This window comes from Monodelphis domestica, chromosome 1 (genome assembly GCF_027887165.1).
Source record: "Monodelphis domestica isolate mMonDom1 chromosome 1, mMonDom1.pri, whole genome shotgun sequence".
NCBI lineage: Eukaryota > Metazoa > Chordata > Mammalia > Didelphimorphia > Didelphidae > Monodelphis > Monodelphis domestica.
Genome location: NC_077227.1, coordinates 479,011,315 through 479,032,788, shown reverse-complemented (window position 1 = coordinate 479,032,788; position 21,474 = coordinate 479,011,315). Strand labels below are relative to the sequence as shown.

The following is a 21,474-nucleotide window of genomic DNA, read 5'->3' as shown; positions in this document are numbered from 1 at the left end:
AGACTGATTTTAAAAATTAAAAGCTACCATCTCTGACAAATAAAAAGTGCTAGTGACCCAAAGGACAACGTAAAGATACATCAAGGACATAAGTAGGTTGTAGCATATTACTATATTATAGATGAAGAGGAAATATTATAAAATATCATATACAACTAGAAAAGTAAACCAAATATATAGTTACAGCAAGGGATGACAGAGGAATAAACAAAATGTACTTGTGTAAAGAAACATTTGAGGGAACAGAAGACATAGAAAAAAGATAGAGTCAATTAAGAAGATCAACTATGAATGATTCATGAAAGGACATGGAAAAGAATAATATTGGATGAGAATGAACAAACTGACATTTTCACTCATATATGTAAAATCACGTATCCACTGGTTTTAAAATACTAGAAAACTGTACAAATAATTACTCTATCTGAAATAGAGAAGACAAAGAGGCATAGTACATATAACTTTGTATCATTCTCAAAAATACATAGAAACTGATGGTGAATGTTTTCTTCTTAACATGTTCTGTAATATTTAATGTCAATTTTTTTAGTAAATACAGATTACTAAAAGAGTAACAGATTTTACTCAAACATCATCTTTGGGCTCATCAAGAAGTATGCTTACTCATTTCTTGTTGTCTTAAATAATACACAGTCAACAGCACTGTCAATAAAAAACAATCTTTTTTAATACCTGGCAATGATTCTAGGGAAAGAAACTGTTAATATTAGTCTAATATCATATGCTTGATATGATTAAGTTGGCAGATTAAAGCTCATGAAAATTAATTGCAAAATCTTCAATCTATGGCTGAGGTAATAGTTTCATAATATTTTGTTTCATAGGAACCTTCAAGATCATCAAATTAACCTCCTCAATTTATAGATGAGGCAACTGAGACAGAGGTTAATTGACAAACTAAATCCTAGCTACTAAACTTAAAGTTGACAAGCAATAGATAACAAAACTGGATTTGAATATAGTTTCTCAGACTCAAAATCCAATGCCCTTTCAACTCTGCCACTCTACACAATGGTACTACTAGGATTGAATAAGTGCCAAATGTTTTCCGTCTTGTCTTATAAATGATACTGACACATTGATGCTGTGACAATACTTGTTATTTACCAAAAATGTTACAGACTTTACCAAAAATGAATTTCTAATTAAAACAGCTAAACACAATTGATTATTCAAAATATTACTTTTAAGTTGAACAAAAATTAAGCCAAAATAGCTTAGTTCAAAGTACAGTTTGGTATATGTAATTTTATAAACCACAATTTAAGTTAATTTAATCTTAGCCAAAGAGTTGATCAGAATGTTTGTTATTATTCCTAACTCACCAGAATCCTTTCCTGGCATTCAGAAATTTCCAAGTTAGTCCTCAACCTTCGAATGCTTGCCATTTATCAAATGCTCCCACAAACTGCTTTTTCTGCTTTACATAAACAATGAGGCTTTGCTTCACTAAGTCCTAAGGAAATGTCCTTTACTTCCCCAATGACTGGGCTTGCAAAACTCCATCCATGATATCTATTTGATGTCAACCAATACATACTGATTACTACTGGTGCTTGCTTAGAATATCCCATTTCATAATAAATTATCCTAGTATTCCCTCCAAGTTGTAAATAAGTAATTCTTAGGATATAAAATTTGCAACAATTGTTTCATCCCTGGCAATTGCACTTCTTTTTTGGGGGGTGGGGAAAGACAGAGACAGAGAGAGAGAGAGAGAGAGAGAGAGAGAGAGAGAGAGAGAGAGAGAGAGAGAGAGAGAGAGAGAGAGAGAGAGAGAGAGAGAGAGAGAGAGAGAGAGAGAGAGAGAGAGAGAGAGAGAGAGAGAGAGAGAGAGAGAGAAATTATCTAATCAGAAAGAATAAATTAGCTAGCAAATTTAGAAAATTATACTAGCAAACTAGTATGTGGGCATGGAGGAAGTGATCTATTTTGCTAAGAGAGCTCATTTTCTCAAATAAGAGCAAGATTAACCATGGGAACAGCTAGGTAGCTTACTGGATAAATAGCCAGGCCTAGAGACAGGAAGTCCTGAGTTCAAATGTGGCCTGAGACATTTCCTAGCTGTGAGTCCCTGGGCAAGTCACCTAACCCCACTTGCCTAGCACTTACCTTTCTTCAGCCTTAGAACCAATAGGTAAGTATCAACTCAAAGACAGAAAGAGGATGTGTGTGTGTGTGTGTATGTGTGGAAAACGTTTGAGTCGGAGAAAAGCAATCTAGTTTCAATGAAATAAACAAAGACTATTAACCTTTAAAATCCTTTCATTTTCATCAGTATCATTTTCAATAAAGATTTACTGAGTGACTACTAAGTACAAGATACCTATTTATAAGTCAAAGCACACTTTCCTATAAAAACCAATCAACCAACCAACAAGTCTTTGTTATGTGTTCACTATGTGCCAGATGCTACTTCTCTATAAATAATAAAGCAGTTAAACTGAATCTGAATACATATCTGAATAGGTTAACAAGTTGAGGTAAGAAAGTTCCTAACTGGTTATTCCTTGTAGTAACAACTATCAGAGGGGTATATTGTCACACAACCAACCAATTAGCCAATAAACATTTATCAAGTACTTACTACCAGTCAAGCATTGTATTAGTCATGGATATAAATACATCGAAACAATCCATACTCACAATGTCTATATTCTAATGAGGAAAAAGAAGTGCATATAATTTAACCCAGAATGAATATGAAGAGAAATACAAATAGATAATGAAGAAGTGAGGTGAGAGCACTAGCAATCAAAAGAATTAGGGAAAGTTTCATGTAAAGGATAGTGTCTAAGCTGAGCCTTGAAGGAACACAAGGTTCCTCTTAAGCAGCAGAGGGAAAGAGGAGATAAAAGGAGTCAGAGCAAAGGGGTGAGGTACAAAGGCACAGAATCAAGAGATGGAAAGTAGTTTGGCAGAACCGTAAAGTACTGGAGGGGGAATTAACAAATGATGAGACTGGAAAAATAGTCTAGCACTGAGTTTTACAACTCTATAGAGTTAAAAAAATATTTCATAGCAATTTGATTTAATCTTAGTGACAGAAGAGTGCCACTTAAATTATTTTTAATAAGAGGGAGTGAGTGACATGGACAGATATATGTTTAAGAAAAATCACTTTGGAAATTAAATGAAGGACAGGTTATAGTGAGATCTTTGAAAGAGGGAGAATTATTAAATGGCTTTTGTAGTAATCTAGGCAAGAAGAAACTGGGCCCAAACTGAAATGGTGGCTGTATACATAAAAATAAGTCAGATGTGAGAGACATTGCAGATAGAAATGGAACGAATTGGAAACTGACTAGATATGTACAGTCAGTGAAAGTAAAGGACGAAGAATAAAGCTGAGATCATGAACTCAAAAGACAGGAAAATAATGGTATCTTCAACAAGAAATAAATAAATTTGGAAGAATAGTGGTGGAGGAAAGAAGGATGAGTTAGTTCCTATGTGGACATGCTGAATTTGAAATGTCTCTGGGATGATGTCCAGTTTGAAATGTCCAAGAGGCAATTGGTAAGGTGGGAATGAAGCTCAGAGAGAGAATGGGATTAGACGCCCAGATCTGAGTCATGTGTAGCTCAGTCCTGGCACACAATAAGCACTATATAAATGTTAGAGATCATTATCTGTCTTTATATGATAATTAAACCCATGGACACTGATGAGGTCATTAAAGGAAAGCCTAGAGAGAAGAGATGACCAAGGACAGAGCTTTGAGGATTATTCACATTTAGGGGTCATAAAATAGATGACATGCCAGCAAAGAAAACAGGAGGAACAGAGTACACACACACACACACACACACACACACACACACACACACACACACACACAAAATCAGAAGAGGGTCATAAAATCCCACAAGGGAGCATCCAAGATCAGTGTCAAATGTAAGAGAGAATAAGTAGGATCAGGCAAGACAAAAAAAATTTGCAATCCAAAGATCACTGATAATTTTAGAGACAAAAGTTTCAGTTGAGTGATGAGGTCAGAAGCTAGGATATAGAGTTGAGTACTAAAAAGAAAGGAAGAGATAGCAATACCTGTAAAGAGCTTTTTCCTAGGAGATTGGCTAAGGAGGAGAGCTATAAGGACAGTTTGAGGGGAGAATAGGTTCTAGTACTGCTAAAATTAAAGATCTTTTAAGTTTTTCTTTCTAGTCTTTAAGTTAGTTATAAAATTCATTCCTTCTTATTACTCAGGAATCTTTCTCATTTCCAAAAAAAAATTACTTGCACATGGCATGTCTATGGCATAGGATGAAACTCACTTGTGACTAAATTTTCCCAATCAAAAGGAGGTAATATATTCACTTACTCTTTATGAGGGAGGGAGGGAGGGAGGGGGAGAGAGAGAGAGAGAGAGAGAGAGAGAGAGAGAGAGAGAGAGAGAGAGAGAGAGAGAGAGAGAGAGAGAGAGAGAGAGAGAGAGAGAGAGAGAGAGAGAGAAACTAGATGTTCTTAACTGCTATTGCTCCCAGTTAGATGCGAACTAGTTATTGCCTGAAGTTTACATACAACCATCAGTGGGCAGATACCTAACAGACTGAATTTTTATTGAAATGTCTCTAACACAAATTGCTTTCTCAAAAAGATTGTATTTTCTTTTAAAATGATAGACTATTATTAATAACAGAAATTTCAAATGGTTTTCCAACATAAAGTATTACTAAAGGATAATTTTATCAGTACAAGTTCATTATGTGCTGAGGATCTTAATTACCATTATGTATCATTCTTCAAATAGTAATGAATTGACACTCTAAGACAGGCATCCCCAAACTACAGACCCCTGAGGCCATTTATCCGGCCCCCACCACACTTCCAAAAGGGGCACCTCTTTCATTGGTAGTCAATGAGAAGAGCACTGTATGTGGCGGCACTGCAAAATGTGGCATCACTCACATAGAATACTACTTCTGGTGACATAATCCTTTGCATGGTGCCTTGTTCTGAAAGTAACTGAATGAGAACAAGGCACCACGCAAAGGATTATGTGGCTGCACAATGGAAGATGTCAGCATGATGAGCGGCAATCTGGGGGAAGGGATTCCACAATGTGTATACTGCTGTGTCCAGTATAGTATGGTGGTGGCGGTGATGGGACTGTGCAAGGTGTGATAGGCCCATCACAGCTAGCATTGCAGCCTCCGCTATCCCAGACAGCAGTATACAGATTTGTTCATAGTTTTTTTTTTTAATAGTTCAGCCCTCCAACAGTCTGAGGGACAGTGAACTATCCCCCTGTGTATAAAGTTTGGGGACCTCTGCTCTAGGACATAGTATATATGCTCAATCATTTGTTCACAGTATATATATATACGGCATGATATTCATCTAGTGACAGTTTCTTGAATTTAAAATAAAATGTATCACAACTATATATGTATATTTTAAATAAGGGAAGTCAATTCAAGTATCTCGTGGATGAATTAGGAACCAAAATATCTCATACCATAAAAAGCTAATCTATAGCAATTGACCATGATAAAAGCTGACTTTTCTACCATTTTTATTAAACTTTGGAGATTATCAATCTAATTGGACAATGTACTTAGAATAATCTTCCCAGGTACAGATTCACTGAAATGGATGGATTCTGTACATGGCCTTCTAAGATACTTACCATGTCTTTGCATGTAGATTATAACGTCTATTAGAGGTAGGTATGTTTTATTATGCATTGCGATATCTTCAATAATACCTACCTCAAAGATTTGTTGGGCATATGCTGAATAATGTTGACTAAACTGAACTGATAAAATGTAAAGGAATTTGTAACAGATAAAAAACTGTTTCATATCAATGTTACTAGCTAGGTAAAAGGGCTCAGAAAATTCACTTGGTCCTCACCTGTACTTCTGTACCAGGAAGATAAGGGCTCAGCCTATAAACTAGAATGACGCCTGCAATCTACAGTGAAAGAAACGAGGTTATGGGATTTCTTTCATTCATTTGTTCACCCACTTAACCCTGAGGCAATTTAACTTCTACAATATTTGATGCTGACTGACTCATCAGGAAGACTGAAAATCAACATCGGTAAAGGAGAACTCCTGATCTATACAGTCTAGTCTGATGTGACCAAAGACAGGCATTTAGATCATAAGCAGGAAGACTCATCTGTGATCACTGTAGTAAGCAAAGACTTCTTGCTGAAAAAATGATTGACAGGGACATGTGACACAGAATCACATGAGAGCCTGGGTCAAGATTCTAAGGTCCCAATTGAAACCAGACTTCTGGGTGAAGCTTTTGGAGTAGCTGTGATTTTCATCTTTCTACAAGTTTTCTGGCCCTTTGTGAGATACCAGCTTGAGAGGAGAAAAACTGCTTGAACTGGTTGCTGGCAGCTAGAAAGAAGACCATAGAAGAAATATCACTTCTCTGCAGGACCTTCTTTGGATTTTACCTCTGGAATCTTGGCTCATTTACTGGACTCTGTTATGTGAGGTTCTGTTTGGGGGGAACTTAACTTATTCAGCCTAGATAAGTTATCCATTAGGATAGCATTAAGGAAATTTAGGTTTGGGGATAAGATTAAGAACTTTTCCTTCTCCCTTGTTACCCTCCTTCCTCTACCATTCCCCATCAATAAACTTAAAAAATTTAGATGTTTCCCTCTTGTCTCTTTCCCTTAAACAATCCCATAACAACATCACTAAACAGAACAAAGGTAACTCAGTTGTACAAGAATAAATATGAGACTCTGGCTTTATTACCATCATCTATTTAATAAAAAAAGTTTACTCGATATATTAGAACATAGAGCTGGAAATCGTCAAGATTATTGAATCTTACCCCTTATTTTACAGAGAAAACTGAGGCCTAAAACTTGCCCAAGACCATATAGCTAGTGAAAGGGCGTCAAAATATGAATTCAAGGTCTATGATTCCAAATCTAGTACTCTCTTTATTACAATGATCACTAGACTTTCTATCTTATCATAAGAAAACTGTAATGTAAAAATAAAAGAAAACTATTGTATCCTTTGAGGAAAAGTAACAACAATGTTAAAATAATTTAACTACTATTAAATAAACTACAAACAAAAGTACTAAGTTAACTCTGTCAATGGTTACAAACAAGGTATTCTGTTTAATTGGTTACAAGCTTCTTCAAACCCTATGATACTTCTTTCCTACACAGTCCCTAGAATAGTACCTTTATAGTACATTCAATATGTGGTATTAATAAAATAGTAAAAATGAGACCTCCATTAATTTGGAATCTATAAGGACTGGACAGGAATTGAAGTTTAACTTTGATAAATTTGTTTCTTTACATATATCACAAAGCAATAATGTAAAGAAACATATGGAAAAGAAGTTAAAAATCAGTAAAGATATATTTTTCTAGCTCCCTTAAGTCTTTCAATAAGTACCTGTATTCATATAAACATTTACAAGCTTACACAAAATCAGTCATTTATTCACTGAAACAAAAAGCCTTCTAATGGCCTCTCTAGTCACAGTTTTAAAGAACATTTTGAACCTAATTTGAGTTTTTGTATGCTCTTAAAAGACATAGGATAATTGAAAACTAGAGTTGGAAAGGAATTTAGTAATCCCATGCACTCATTTGAAAGAGTGATCCTGAGACACAGGTAGATGAATGTGGGTGTGAAGCTGAAAATACCTGATTCCCTATTCCAGGGTTCCTTCCATTATGCCACATTATCTTCTAAATAACTCTTCTTTGAAAATATTCTACAAATCCAAATTTTCACTACCAACTAGCAATATTTTGCTGCAATTTTAGGAATTAAGATCTTCACTTTTATAAACAGGAAGTGCTAAAAGACAGGAAATTTTAGTTAATTTATTAAGATAATTTACTGAAGGGTATTTTAGCCAATCTCCTATAAAGCATAAAAAACTGATAAAAGATCTCAAAGGTAAATATAAAAAGATTTATCAATTCTAAGGAAAATTAATTGAGAATCAATATAAGAGCAGGAAAATCAAGTATTCTTTGTGGCTCTTGTGCTCTACAGAAAAGAGATTTTATACATCAACGAACAGATTTCAAGGAGCAAAGGGTTATTGTTAAGGGTTCCCTCTTTACCTGTCTGTGACTTTGTGGTGGTCATGTAGCATTGGTTCTGAGGTAGCGACTGATGAAGGGATGAGAGAGGGGGCAAAAGCTGCTGTTTTCCAAACTCCGTAACATTTTTGTTGCTTTCCTCCTTTGATTCTTTATGATCTCTAGAATCTCGAACTTCTCTGGGGTCCTTACTGGCTGCATGCTTCAAAACAAAGAAAATTAATGACTAAGAGTGCAATGTAACTAAAATAACATTCTCAATTTTAAAAGTTTAGTTTTTCTTCACAGTCCCCTCAAATGAAAATAATTTGTATTCAAAGAGGGCACCACCAACTAATTTGGCTGAGAATTTGCTAATGCTCCAACTGTGCATAGGAACAATGACACAAGTATTCTTGGCCAAAGATAATTTTTAACACAGAGATAATATGAAAATGTTGCTCTAAAGAGCTTTAAGGGGGAAAAAAGAAGTTGCATATTAACATGTTTAAAGAAAAAAAAACAATCTATTACAAAAAACTTATGGCAACAACCAAAAAATATTTTTAACATCACCTTCTGGGAAAACTGTATCACCTTAGATGGCTTCAACTATCAATTGTTTACAAATGTCTCCAATAACTATACTTATATGCTTCTCTAAAGTTCCTTTTCTCTAGATTTTTGGCTATTCTCAATCCTGGCTAGCCTCATCCTATTTGGCCCCTATCACTAGGTCTTTCAAAGTCTACCTTTATATAATTCCCTGGGCCCCCTTGTCTATACCTGTCAGACTCCTGTGTAAACCACAACTATAGCCTCCACATGTGCTTTCACATTTCTGTATCCCTATGCCCTTAAAAGTAAAGTACAAGGAAACATTCCATTAGCCAACTTTAAATGCCATACTCATTGTCATTTCTCTCCTCAAGAACCTAAACTCTACTTATCAATCATGCATAAAATATGTAAATTCCTCTATGGTTCTCTACCAACTCCTTACCTATACCAACTTTCCATCATTCCCCAATCAAGACTTTCCACTACAGCAAACCAACAAGATGTAATTAAATATGCTGTTTACTTCTGTTTTCCTAAACTTCTATGAACTTCACCCAGAATACATATCACTTTCCTTTGAAATTAACTCAAAATTTATCTCTTCCAAAAAGCTTCATTTATTATATTTGCTTGACATTGAAACAAATTTGTACTCTTCTACAGGTTGTTTAAAAGTCTTTAAGCAGTTTCACTTGCATATACATACTCAACTTTAAGTTCTCTGAACACAGAGACTACATTTATTTCTTTTGTATCCCCCATATTAAAAACAACAGTGCTCTTTGAACAGTGGGATCTGACAGTTGGATTAATAGTTAAATTATGTACTAAAGAATATAGAAAAACAGTCATGAAATCAAATAGCTAAAGAAGAATTATGTATGTTAAGTTTTTCAAAACTATACTAAATAGGAAATTTTATTTCAAATGACCACAAGTAAAAATAAGACATTCTGGAGCCTCTACTTGAGAAACAGATAATATCTCACAAATTGAGAAGATGAAAGCATAACACTTTATATATTCAGGATCAAAAACTGGTGAGTTACTCCTAATCCCTCCACCCTTATAACAGCACACATCAATATGCCCCCCCCACCAAGATAAATAAGTTAGTCACCATTAAATCTGTCCAGAAGGAGGCTGTAACCTTCTAAAACTCACTTATTCCAGCAACTGTTGTAGAAGAAAGATAAAAGAATGTCTTCGATCCTATTAATACCATACTTTCATCTTTTATTTCCAGATATATTAACAACTAACTGTTAAGGAAAACTAAATGCAACCAGACATTCTTTATCAGAGAAAGAACAAGGAGACTCAAGATTCCTAACCCAGACCATGCGATGCTAGTATGAGCTACACAAATGAAAAATTGTTCTTTCCAGATGGCTTTATAGAGCATTCATAAAATGTATGTTAAAAACCACAAAGATTTTAGGAATAATCATTTCCTTATCTGCTCCAAAAACATTCTAAGCTCCTTTTGGAGGAAGGGGATATAGGACTTTCAGATTAAAAGGTCTCTTGATAGCTGAGCCTGGATGGAGAAACTTGAACCTTTTTTCAACTCTAGCTAACAACAGACTGTTTTGGAATGAATAAACAGGAGAAAGGGCAAGGAATATTTTTTAAAAAAAAGATTATCTATATTTGTGGAGTCTATTTGAGTTAATATCTTCCCAATTCAACTTAATTATGAACAAAATCCAAAATCAAAACCATCAAGGCACCTAGGTGGTTCCTCCTTGGACACTTCCTTGTGAAGTAAGTCACTTAACCCCAACTGCCTAGCCCTTATTGCTCTTCTGCCCTGCAACAGAAACATAGTACAAATTCTAAGATGGTATGGGTTGAAAAGAAAAGAAAAATCATCAAGGCAATTGTCTAACAACCTTTTGTAAAAGCTTAAAGAAATGGATAAGAAAATTGGAGAAATTATGACAAGATGATTTTTTTACAATTATAATTGGACAATTATATCCAAGAGTGGTCTAGACATAGGAAAATTGGCCCTCAAAGAAGTAGTTTCAAAGCTAGTGGTAATACATGTTACCATGACTACTCAGAGCCCCAAGCAACACTCTCAAGCAACAAGTTAGAGGAGAATTACTGGATTGCATTTATGAATCCAGCTTTTATCTTGGGAATGCCCAATATTGATAAAATTAAGAAGTCTAGACTCCCCAACCCAAAAAAACAGTTAGGGCATTTAGACTCAAAAGAGCCTAAATAAGGAGATCTTTGATGCTTTAAAAAAGTCCTTTGGGGGTGATAAAAGAATGTCTACTCTTTGATCCAGCCATAGCACTGCTGGGTCTGTATCCCAAAGAGATAATGGACAAAAAGACTTGTACAAAAATATTCATAGCTGCGCTCTTTGTGGTGGCCAAAAATTGGAAAACGAGGGGATGCCCATCAATTGGGGAATGGCTGAACAAATTGTGATATATGTTGGTGATGGAATATTATTGTGCAAAAAGGAATAATAAAGTGGAGGAATTCCATGGAGACTGGAACGACCTCCAGGAAGTGATGCAGAGCAAAAGGAGCAGAACCAGGAGAACATTGTACACAGAAACTAATACACTGTGGTATAATCAAATGTAATGGACTTCTCCATTAGTGGCAGTGCAATGTCCCTGAACAATCTGCAGGGATCTAGGAGAAAGAACGCTATCCATAAGCAGAGGACAAACTGAGGGAGTAGAAACACCGAGGAAAAGCAACTGCCTGACTACAATGGCTGAGGGGACATGACAGAGGAGAGACTCTAAACGAACACTCTAATGCAAATACTAACAACATGGCAATGGGTTCGAATCAAGAACACATGTGATACCCAGTGGAATCACGCGTCGGCTGGGGGGGGGGGGGAGGAAAAGAAAATGATCTTTGTCTTTAATGAATAATGCATGGAAATGATCAAATAAAATACTATTAAAAAAATAAATAAAAGAATAAATGGGAAAAAAAAGTCCTTTGGCACCTGAAAATAAATACAAAAACAGCTACAAAGTAAAAAACAGTCATGGAAATTATGCAGAAAGAAAAGGAGTGGTATTTAAATTAAATAATAAAATACTAAAATAAATATACTATCTGACACTGGCATAGTACTTTGATCTAGTTCACAAAACATTTTCATATCCATTATCACATATGTCGATCCAATAAGCTTCTGAGGTAGGCAAGCAAAGTATTATTATCCTTATTTTACAGGTCAGGAAAACAAGACTCATTAAAATTAAATGATTTGCCCAGAGTCACAAAGCTAATAAATGGTGAAACACTGTTTCTAACTTAAAATAGTTCAATGATCTTTCAATTAAATTATGCTGCTTCAAAGAATATTATGTTTATCCAACCACTATATAGTTTCCTTGTATACTTACAGTCAACCTTAATTTTACCAACTAATCCATTTACCTCCATTCCTAGCTAGTTTCACATGCCAACCCATTCATGGTATCTTTAGTTATTGTACATATATATATACATATATATGTATATATGTATGTGTGTGTGTGTGTATATATATATACATATATATATATGTAGGTATATATGAATGAATGAGTCAGAATGAGTATGAAAAGGATGTGCACATCTATGTATATATTTGAGGGGAAAGGAGAGGTTGGAGATGTCTGCATGCATGTCTGTCCATAAATCTATCTGTTTTCTAATGTATCTGGGGTCAAGGAAGCGTGAGTAAGATGTTAACTGGTCATATTAAATCTTATTATGAAGTTATCTCAATCATCCACACTAACTAAATGACCCAATTAGTGGATAATATAAAACCCTGAGTAATCTCTCAGGAAGTTTCCTTGATGCTTCAAGTCTCCCAAGATTACTTTTTTCAAAAAACATTTTGCTTTTGAGTTCTAATTCCATAACAAAACACTTAAATGCTTTCACATTGAGAACAAACTTATATCTAATTTCAAACAAGGGTAGGAAAAGCTTCATTTCTAGGACATTTGGATCTTGGAGCATATAAAATTTAAATTAATTTTATTTGAGATAAAAATTATTTATAATAAATTTTATACTTGCTTTTGATTAATACCAATGATTCCTCATTCATCTTTCCATCAGAATCTTCAATGAGTAATACAGGTATCTGTGTTACTTTGGGGGATATGTACTATTGACATGGAAAGGGGATAGGTACCAACTTTATTTAGTATCAGCTAGGACAAACATAAACTACTTTCCAGGCAAAAGACTGTACAGAAAAATTCAGAATTGTCTTAAGGAGTTGCTCTAAAACTATAATCCTTTTAAATTTTATAAGACGAAAGATTGAAAAAAATATAAAAAGGATTCTAATATGTGATGAACCCTCAAAAGTCCTCATAGAAAGTTTAAAGGTTATAATTATTACTACATTTTAACTTGGAAAATCACCAAAGGTAATTTAACTTTTAGAACACTTTGAGCTATCAAATTACTGTTGATCAATCATTACAGTTACATATGACTCTTCATAATCCCATTTGGAGGTTTTTGACAAAGATGCTGGAGTGGTTTGCCATTTCCTTCTCCACTTTGTTTTACAGATGAGGAAACTGAGGGACACAGGGTTAAGTGAATTGTCATGAGCCACACAGTTATTCGTGTCTGCATCTGGATTTGAACTCAGGACTTCATGGCTCCAGGCCCAGTACTCCATCCACTGTACCACACAGTAGTCCTTAACTATCAAATACTAAACTGAAAATAACAAGTACAAACTAAACACTGAGATAGGAATTTCCTATTAACTAGCTTGTATAACCTTGGAAAAGCCATTTTGTCTCAATAAGTGTGTCTTCATATTTGTAAATGAGGAGGTGATGGGGGTAGATCCTATTGCTAAGGTCCCATACATATCTAATCAAATTGAACTCTTATGATTCTATATTCTATTCAAATCCATTCAAACTCACCTTTCCTTTTTGCCTCAAAAGAAATTCTAGTCAGCCTATGTTTGAAGCTGTGTTCCTCAGTATCTCCCCTATGAGACTCATCTAACAAATAATTACTGGTTGCTTTTTTAGATGTAGGACACAAAATGCTATAGGATATATAAAGTAGAATTAGAAAAAACTTTTGTCATGAGGACTTATCCTTCAAAATCTATCTCAAAACCCAAAGCCTGTAAACTACCCAGCCCACAATGATTATTCCCTCCTTTGAATAACGTGTAATATTGTTAAGCTTTTATCATATGCTTATCAACTAAGTATATACTATCTCATATTATGGTCTCATTTTTGTGCACTGTTTTCATTATTACCTACCTAATAAGGCTGTTAAAAGGGAAATTATGAAGAAAATGTTTTGGAACCCTTAAAGCACCACAGAATTATAAACTGTAACTTATTTTATGGGAGCACCCACACAACATAGACACAAACACAAAGACAGACATACACACAGACACACACAGACACAGACCCGTACAGAGACACAGACAGACCACACACACACACACACAAAAACACACACACTCTCTCTCCAAATGGAAAGTGAATCCCAAGAACTAGGCATTAAATAGGCAATTAATAAATATTTCTTAATTGAAAAAGTTCAGTTCTAGGGAGAAAAAAATTGTTAAAAATGAAAAACTATTATAATCAAAAAGTTTTTTACAACATACCTAAATAATTGAAGCAAGTCAAATCAATTCAAATACAATACAAGATAAGGATATGCACAATCTTTTTCAGTTTGATAGATAAAGAAAACTAAACTCAAGGAAGAATCAGAATTCTCAGATGTTCTGAAAGCTGAACTTTTAGTAAAATGTGGAAACTAAGAAAGCCATCTTTATGATAATTATATTCCATCTTTATGTTGTTCAATTATTTCATTCATGTCCAACTCCTCATAACCTTATTTGAGGTTTTCTTGGCAAAGATACTTTCCTTCTCCAGTTCATTTTACAAATGAGATTAACTGACTTGCCCAGTCACACTGTTAGTAAAAGTGTCTGAAGACATTTGAAATGATGAAGATGAGTCCTTCTGACTTCACACCCAGCACTATATCCACTATGTCACCCAGCTGGCACAAAATCATATTTATGGTTTATTTTTGAAGTTGAATATAAATTTAAAGTAAATCCTTGGACAAAATAGAGAAATTAGAGAGGTCCAAATATTAGATAAATGGCAAATATGAAGATTAATAAAACAAAATGCAAATATCTTATTAATTATGCTATTGACACAGTACTGAAGCTTTTCCAAAACCTGAGTGATTTCTCTCTCATCTACACTTAAATCACTACATATTAATCTATTAGACTGTAAACTCCCTGAGCATAAATATTATCTTATTCATCAAGAATCATCTTCTCCCTCCCAAAAGTCAATAAGCATTTATGAAGTTCCCACTATGCAGCAGGTATAAAGTGCTGTAAAGCACACACACACCCCCAAAAAGGACAAAAAAAGACAAATAAAACTGTCCTACCTCTCAAGGAGTATACAATGTAATGAGGGAGACAGCATGAAAACAATTATAAACAAATAAGATAATACACAGGAAAAACTGGAATGAAATCAACAGAGAGAAGACACTAATATTATGGAGGAGAAAAGGGTTATTGAAGAAGATGCAATTTTATCTGGACCTTGACAAAAGTCAAGAGAAGCCAGAACATGGATTTAAGGAAGTACAGAATTCCATACATGAGAGACTACTAATGAAAATGCTAGGAGTTAGGAGTGTCTTATATATGGAACAGCCAAGAGGCCAATGTCAAAGGATTACAGGGCACATAGAGTCGATGAAAGAGTAAGAAGATCAGAAAGGTAGAAAGGGTAGATTATGAAGGGCTTTAAAAGCAACCAAGATTTTATAATTGATCCTGGGAGTAAGACCTTACAGTAAGGTCTTAAATGAATATCTGCTGGTGAACACATAATTCAGTTCCAAAAGAAACTTATAACAAAAAGCCTAATTTCATAGATAAAACCTTGATGTATTTTCTAGGTCTTGGTTAGGAAAATTTAATTTACACTAGGGAAGGCAAACAAGTATAGACAGAACAAAAAAAACACACACACACACACACAAAAATGAAATTAATTCAAATAATACTTGGCTTCCAAAGTTCCTAGACCTCTACAATACCAATGACCTGTACCTTCACTTTGTTCAATTATTTGCACAGCCATAATTTTTACTTCCCATTATTTGCCCTATTCATCCAGAGTAGAGAACTGGAAAACAGCTATGATAGGTCAGCTATTTCAAAAATATCTTTACACTAATAATGTAAAATTCCCACCCCTTTCACCATAGCAGTCTGATCTTTAAGGAGCTGACATTCTAATAAGTTGATAAAATATGTAAATAGATCAGCAGATACATGATTATATGAGTAAGAAAACAAAAACAGGAGGATTAGTAAAGGCTTGCCTTAATAAGTGACAAATAAATTGAGCCTAGAAGGAAGGCATGTACTCCAAGAGTCAGACATTAGCAGAAAGCACATTCTAGGGATGGGGATAACCTATATAAAGCAAAGAGGCAAGAGATAAAATCCTCAACTTGAGTATTAACAAATATGCCAATTTCCATAAAACATAGAGTGCATAAAAAGGCATAATGAGAAACAAGCCTGTAGAGGTTGATAGAACTCAAATTGTGAAGGGCTTTAAGATAAGGAATTTTTGTTTTATCATTGAAGGAATAGAGAGTTGCTAAAGATTGGGGGGGGGGGGGAGAAGAGATGTGACAGTGTCAGATTTGTGCTTTATTAAAAAGTTTACTCTGGCAGCTGTGTGATAGATCAAGAGGGAAAGGATGAAGCCAGGAATTCAATTAAGTGGCTATGTGAATCTTAAAACTGCTCAGACTATACCTTAGAAGATTTGGTTAAGTTTTTCCCATATTGTAACAATGGAGGTACTTGATCAGTAATGTATTGAGAACTTTTAAAATTACTCCACCCTGCTCAGACAGTGCCTTAGGGGAAGATAAAGTTGTAAACTCCTGATTGAACAATGAAAGTCCCCAATTCATTCCTTATAGTAAAGCTAGAACCTTAAGCTAGGTCTATTTTTAGATCTAATACAAAAAAGGTGCTAAGTGCCTATAAAGGTTAAATTAATCACTAAAAGGTAAAGTACTTACAAAAAGCAAGCTTAACAAAAGAGGTGTGAAGTTCTCTCTCTCCTCTCTCTCTCTCTCTCTCTCTCTCTCTCTCTCTCTCTCTCTCTCTCTCTCTCTCTCTCTCTCTCTCTCTCTCTCTCTTCCCCCCCCTTAATTCCTTCATTTATATTCATTAAAATCTCCATAAAACCCAGTTGACTTGGGTATTTTCATATTTGGGAATTTTCCCATGGCGACCACTTAATTATAGATTTTAAATCAAGACACTAAAAATTATCTTTACAATTTGGGCAATTCACAGTCTTGGCATACCACATTTTCACTGTTACAGCTGTTATATAAGTCCACAGCCAAGAATTGTTGAGTGACCATATAAGTAGAGAGACAATAGGATGAATGTATAATATTTTTGCACAGGTAGCTTAAACAAGGACTGGCAATTAAACAAGGTATAAGCAATGAGGGAGAAACAAGAATGGAGGGTAATGCTAAGGTCACAAACTTGGTGCCTGGCAGAATGACAACACCCTCGTGTTGCTTAGCTAGTTCAGTTGGTAGAGCACAAGACTCTTAATCTCAGGGTCGTGGGTTCAAGCCCCACGTTGGGTACAGTTCTTTGGCAGCTGGATAGCTCAGTGGATGGAACCAGACTGAGAGACAGGAGGTCCTAGGTTCAAATCTGGCCTCAGACACTTCCCAGGTGTGTGATCCTGGGCAAGTCACTTCACTCCCATTGCCTAGCCCTTAATGCTCTTCTGCCTTGCAACCAATACTAAGTATTGATTCCAAGATGTAAGGTAAGGGTTTAAAAAAAAAAAGGATGACAATACCCTCAACAGAAGCAAAATTCACATGAAAGATGCATTTAGGAGATAGGGAAAAGAACAGTTTCCACTTTGAATATGTTGGCTTTGAGGTGCCCTGTGGGCATCAGTTAAGAGATGTCCAACAGTCAGCTAGTGATCTACTTTCACTATGGCCTCTTCTGAACTGTACCATTAGAAACATTCCTAAAGTGCCAATGGCACCAAGTACAAATTCAAGCTATTGAAACTAGCTTATACATTAGAAGAAACTTCAGAGGTCTAATATAGTATTTTTCTCAATGCAGGAATCCTTCTTACAAAATCCCTGAAAGCTGAGCAACATTCCTGCTGGGTGGCCATTGAGACAAAAGGATAGGTGTAATGGGTATGCCTGGGAAATAAGAGAGTTAGTTGGTGAGGTAGTTGTGATATGAGAATTCTGAGTCAATGACATTACAAAGGGCAGATAGATGGCTCAGTGAATAAAGTACCAGACCTGGAATTCAGGAGGACCTCAATTCAGATCTGACCTCAGACATTTCCTAGTTATTCACATATTCACATTTCCTAGGCAAGTACCTTAACCCCATTTGTCTAGTCCTTGCCCTTCTGCCTTAAGAGTTGTTACTAAGTTAGAAAGTAAGAGAAAGAGACAAGTGGACAGACAGACAAAGGAATTACAGGTAAAGCAGAGACTTACAATAATGAGATATAGGGTGTGGTCATGAAAGGTTATGGCTTTTCTGCATATGGAGGTCCACAGAGTCAACAAGATGAGAAATTATGAATTCAGGAAGTCTAATTGCTTTTTACATTTCAAAGATGATGACCATGAATTGAAGAGAAATTATAAATAGTGCTAACCTTTCCTAATTAAAAAGTTGAGAAATGTAGAAGTTGAAATAAGAGTAACAATTAAGTGGATTAAAGGTGACACCTACCCCACTCCATCTGATTCACTTAAAATGAAGTAATGAAAGTAAGAGGGATAGAAAGCATGGTATCTTGAGGTAAGAGGATAAAACTTAAATTCCCTTCATTAAAGCAAGCATACCATCAAAGCCTTGTATGCAGATAGCTATGACAGGAAGATAAATTTTAAAAGAAATATGAGTTAAGAATGAGTTTTAATGAAACAATAGTTAGAAGGCTATGCAAATAGGGGAATGAAAAGTGGAGCAACTAGACAAAAACTGGGAATGAAATTAGAAAGAGAAAGGAGAAAAGTAAGCATTATGGTAACAATGTACTTTTATTTATGGAACAGAGGTAAGATAAAAGACTCAAGGAATGAGGGAGGAGAAACATACATACCTTCAGATATCAAAATGCTTTCAGGGGCACATATACTGCCAATCTAGAACTAGATCTAAAGTTTAAAAAAAAAGGGCATGTCATCTTATGATCACAGATTTAGAGTTGGAAAGGTCCTTAGAAATCATATAGCCCAATTTGATCATTTTAAAGATGAGGGAACTGAGGTCCTAAATGATTAAGTGACTTGTCCAAGGTCCGTCAGGTAAATGTAGCAGAAATGGCATCTGAATTCAGACTCTGACTCCAAATTCAGCAATCTTTTCCACTATTACCTCAGTTTTCTCCATGCTATTTTCAAAAATACCAAGGTTTACGGTGGAATGTAAAAAATGAATTCTACAAACACCTCTCCTGATTAGATGCCTGATAAATATATGAACCATGAAAATGATGTTCTTTATTAAAACCTTAATATAGGAAAATGAGCCTTTTATAGCAATGTCAGCACAACAGAACTAAATTAAATTAAATGGCAAAGAAGCTTGGAATCACAAGTTTTTCAATAATTTTGTTCCAAATTCATTAATAATGAGCAAAAAGATGAGAAACAATAGAAGATCTTCTCTTCCATCATTATCTGAATTAGTCAAATGTATGATTTCTGACATTAATATGTTATTTTGTAAGCTGGACTAAACACTTATGCATTCAAGATAAAAAACGGCTTTGGATAAAACTACTCATATACAAATGCTTTGGAAGATTTCATCTTAGAATAACAATGGTGGGATGTCTATATCTCCCTGAGATGTCTCCATTTTTCTCTAACAAAGGGAGATAAATGAAGACAGCATAACCATAACTATTAAATCCTAGGCTGACTTGAATACTAAGAAACAAAGGCAACAGAAACAAACTTAGAAAATATGCCATTCCACAAAACTCTTGTAAAAAGTGCAACATACTAACAATGTACTTATTACTAAATATTTGTTGAGTTCCCATAGAGCATATAACCTGTATGACAAGGCCCCCCCCAAAAAAAAGTTCTAGCTAGGTTTCCACTGAAGACTTGCTTGAATGCTTTAAGTGAGGTAAGAACATAACCCTGGTTCTACTGTAAACTCTGGTCCAACTAAGCTGAAAAGCTTTAACTGCAGGCCCAGCGATGGACTATGAAAGTTATCTGGAAACTATCCACATTACATTAGGAAAAGACCACTAAAAAAAGGTTAGCCACAGAAATTTACAAAGCATCTACCAAACCAGGAAGATGAACTCTAAGATCTTGTAAAGTATTTAAATTAACATGAATGTAAAATAGTTGATTTTAAATATTAGATGCATTTCTGAAAAGTATTGTGTAAAAATACATTAGAACAAGTCATATTTTTTCAACTATTACCATTATAACCTCAAAGAAAACAATCTCTATATGACTTATCACTAACCAAATCATATACTCTCTTCTCAATGACTCTTACAGTTCATGATGTCTGTACTACATCATTCAATCGTTGTAGCAGCCTAAGTTATATTATTCTCTAATTGTTTCTTTTACCTGTCTTGAAACTCCAAGGCTGTACAATCTTTAAAGGAAAAGTCTTTTGTTATCTTCTTGTAAGCCCTTACAATTTACGAGGTACCTAAAAGATTAACAATAATTTCTTACTATCCTGTAAGACAGTCAGGCGACCTAAAATCTAATAATGTCATTCTGAAATGAATAACCCATCAGAGGTTTTGAGTAGATTCTTCTTTCATATGGTTAAATGTGAATCAAAAAATATAACTCAGTAATTCAGCAAGTATTTGTCAGGGTCAGTTGTCCTCAAATACTCTTCTTAGTTGTTTATTTGTTTTTTTTTTTATCTCCTTTTAGATAGGGAAGGAGGGGCATGAGGGAGGAAGAGAATTTAAAAAATAATTGTTATGTGGGCAACTAGGTGGCTCAGTGGATAGATAGTCTGGAGATAAAAGGTCTCAGATTTGAATCTGGCTTTGGATACTTCCTAGCTGTGTGACTAAGCAAGTCAATTAACTGCCACTGCCTAATCCTTACCACTCTGCTGCCTTACAAGTAAAACAAAGTATTGATTCTAAGGTGGAAGGCATGGCTAGCTGAATGAATGAATGAATGAATGAATGAATGAATGAATGAATGAATGAACAGATAAATAAATCTTTTGAGCTATTTTTGCATGTAACTGGGAAATATTTAACAAAATAAATCAAGTGGGGAAGAAAAGAATTACCTTATCAGAAACACTATTCATAAGCATAGCCTTATTACAATAAGAATGCAATAAGGAACCACAAGAACCAAAGATTACCACACCAGGATTTCTAGGGAATTTGTTGCTATAATTGAAAATGTAAAGAACCAGGTAAAAAGCTCATGAAAAATGAAAGTGTAAAATCCATATTAATCAAAAAATATTTATTAAGCACCTACTATGGGCCAGGCCACTGTACCTGAGGTTCTGAGGATAAAAAATACAATGAATTAAACAATCTCTACTCAAATGGAATTTATATCTAAAAGTGAAAAACCATGAGGTGTATGTATATGTGTTTGCAATCACATAAAGAATAAATACAAAATTATTTAAACCCAAGGTAGTTTGAGAGGCAAGAAACTAGCAAGAGTAAGATCACAAAAAGCTTCAAGTAGAAGAAGGT

At 34.8% G+C, this 21,474-nt stretch overlaps 1 protein-coding gene and 1 non-coding gene across 20 annotated transcripts in view; one reads left to right on the top strand and one right to left on the bottom strand.

The window, feature by feature from the left end:
- Positions 1 to 21,474, bottom strand: part of EHMT1 (euchromatic histone lysine methyltransferase 1) — a 315,365-nt gene that overhangs the window by 138,062 nt on the left and 155,829 nt on the right. For all 19 annotated transcript variants that reach the window (XM_056823296.1, XM_056823283.1, XM_056823287.1 and 16 more), the window contains one exon: positions 8,096 to 8,276. In XM_056823296.1, the coding sequence (XP_056679274.1) occupies positions 8,096 to 8,276 (181 nt within the window). The remainder of the gene's footprint in view (positions 1 to 8,095; positions 8,277 to 21,474) is intronic.
- TRNAK-CUU (transfer RNA lysine (anticodon CUU)) lies at positions 17,266 to 17,338 on the top strand. Its single transcript has one exon. It is a non-coding gene; the product is annotated as a tRNA-Lys (tRNA).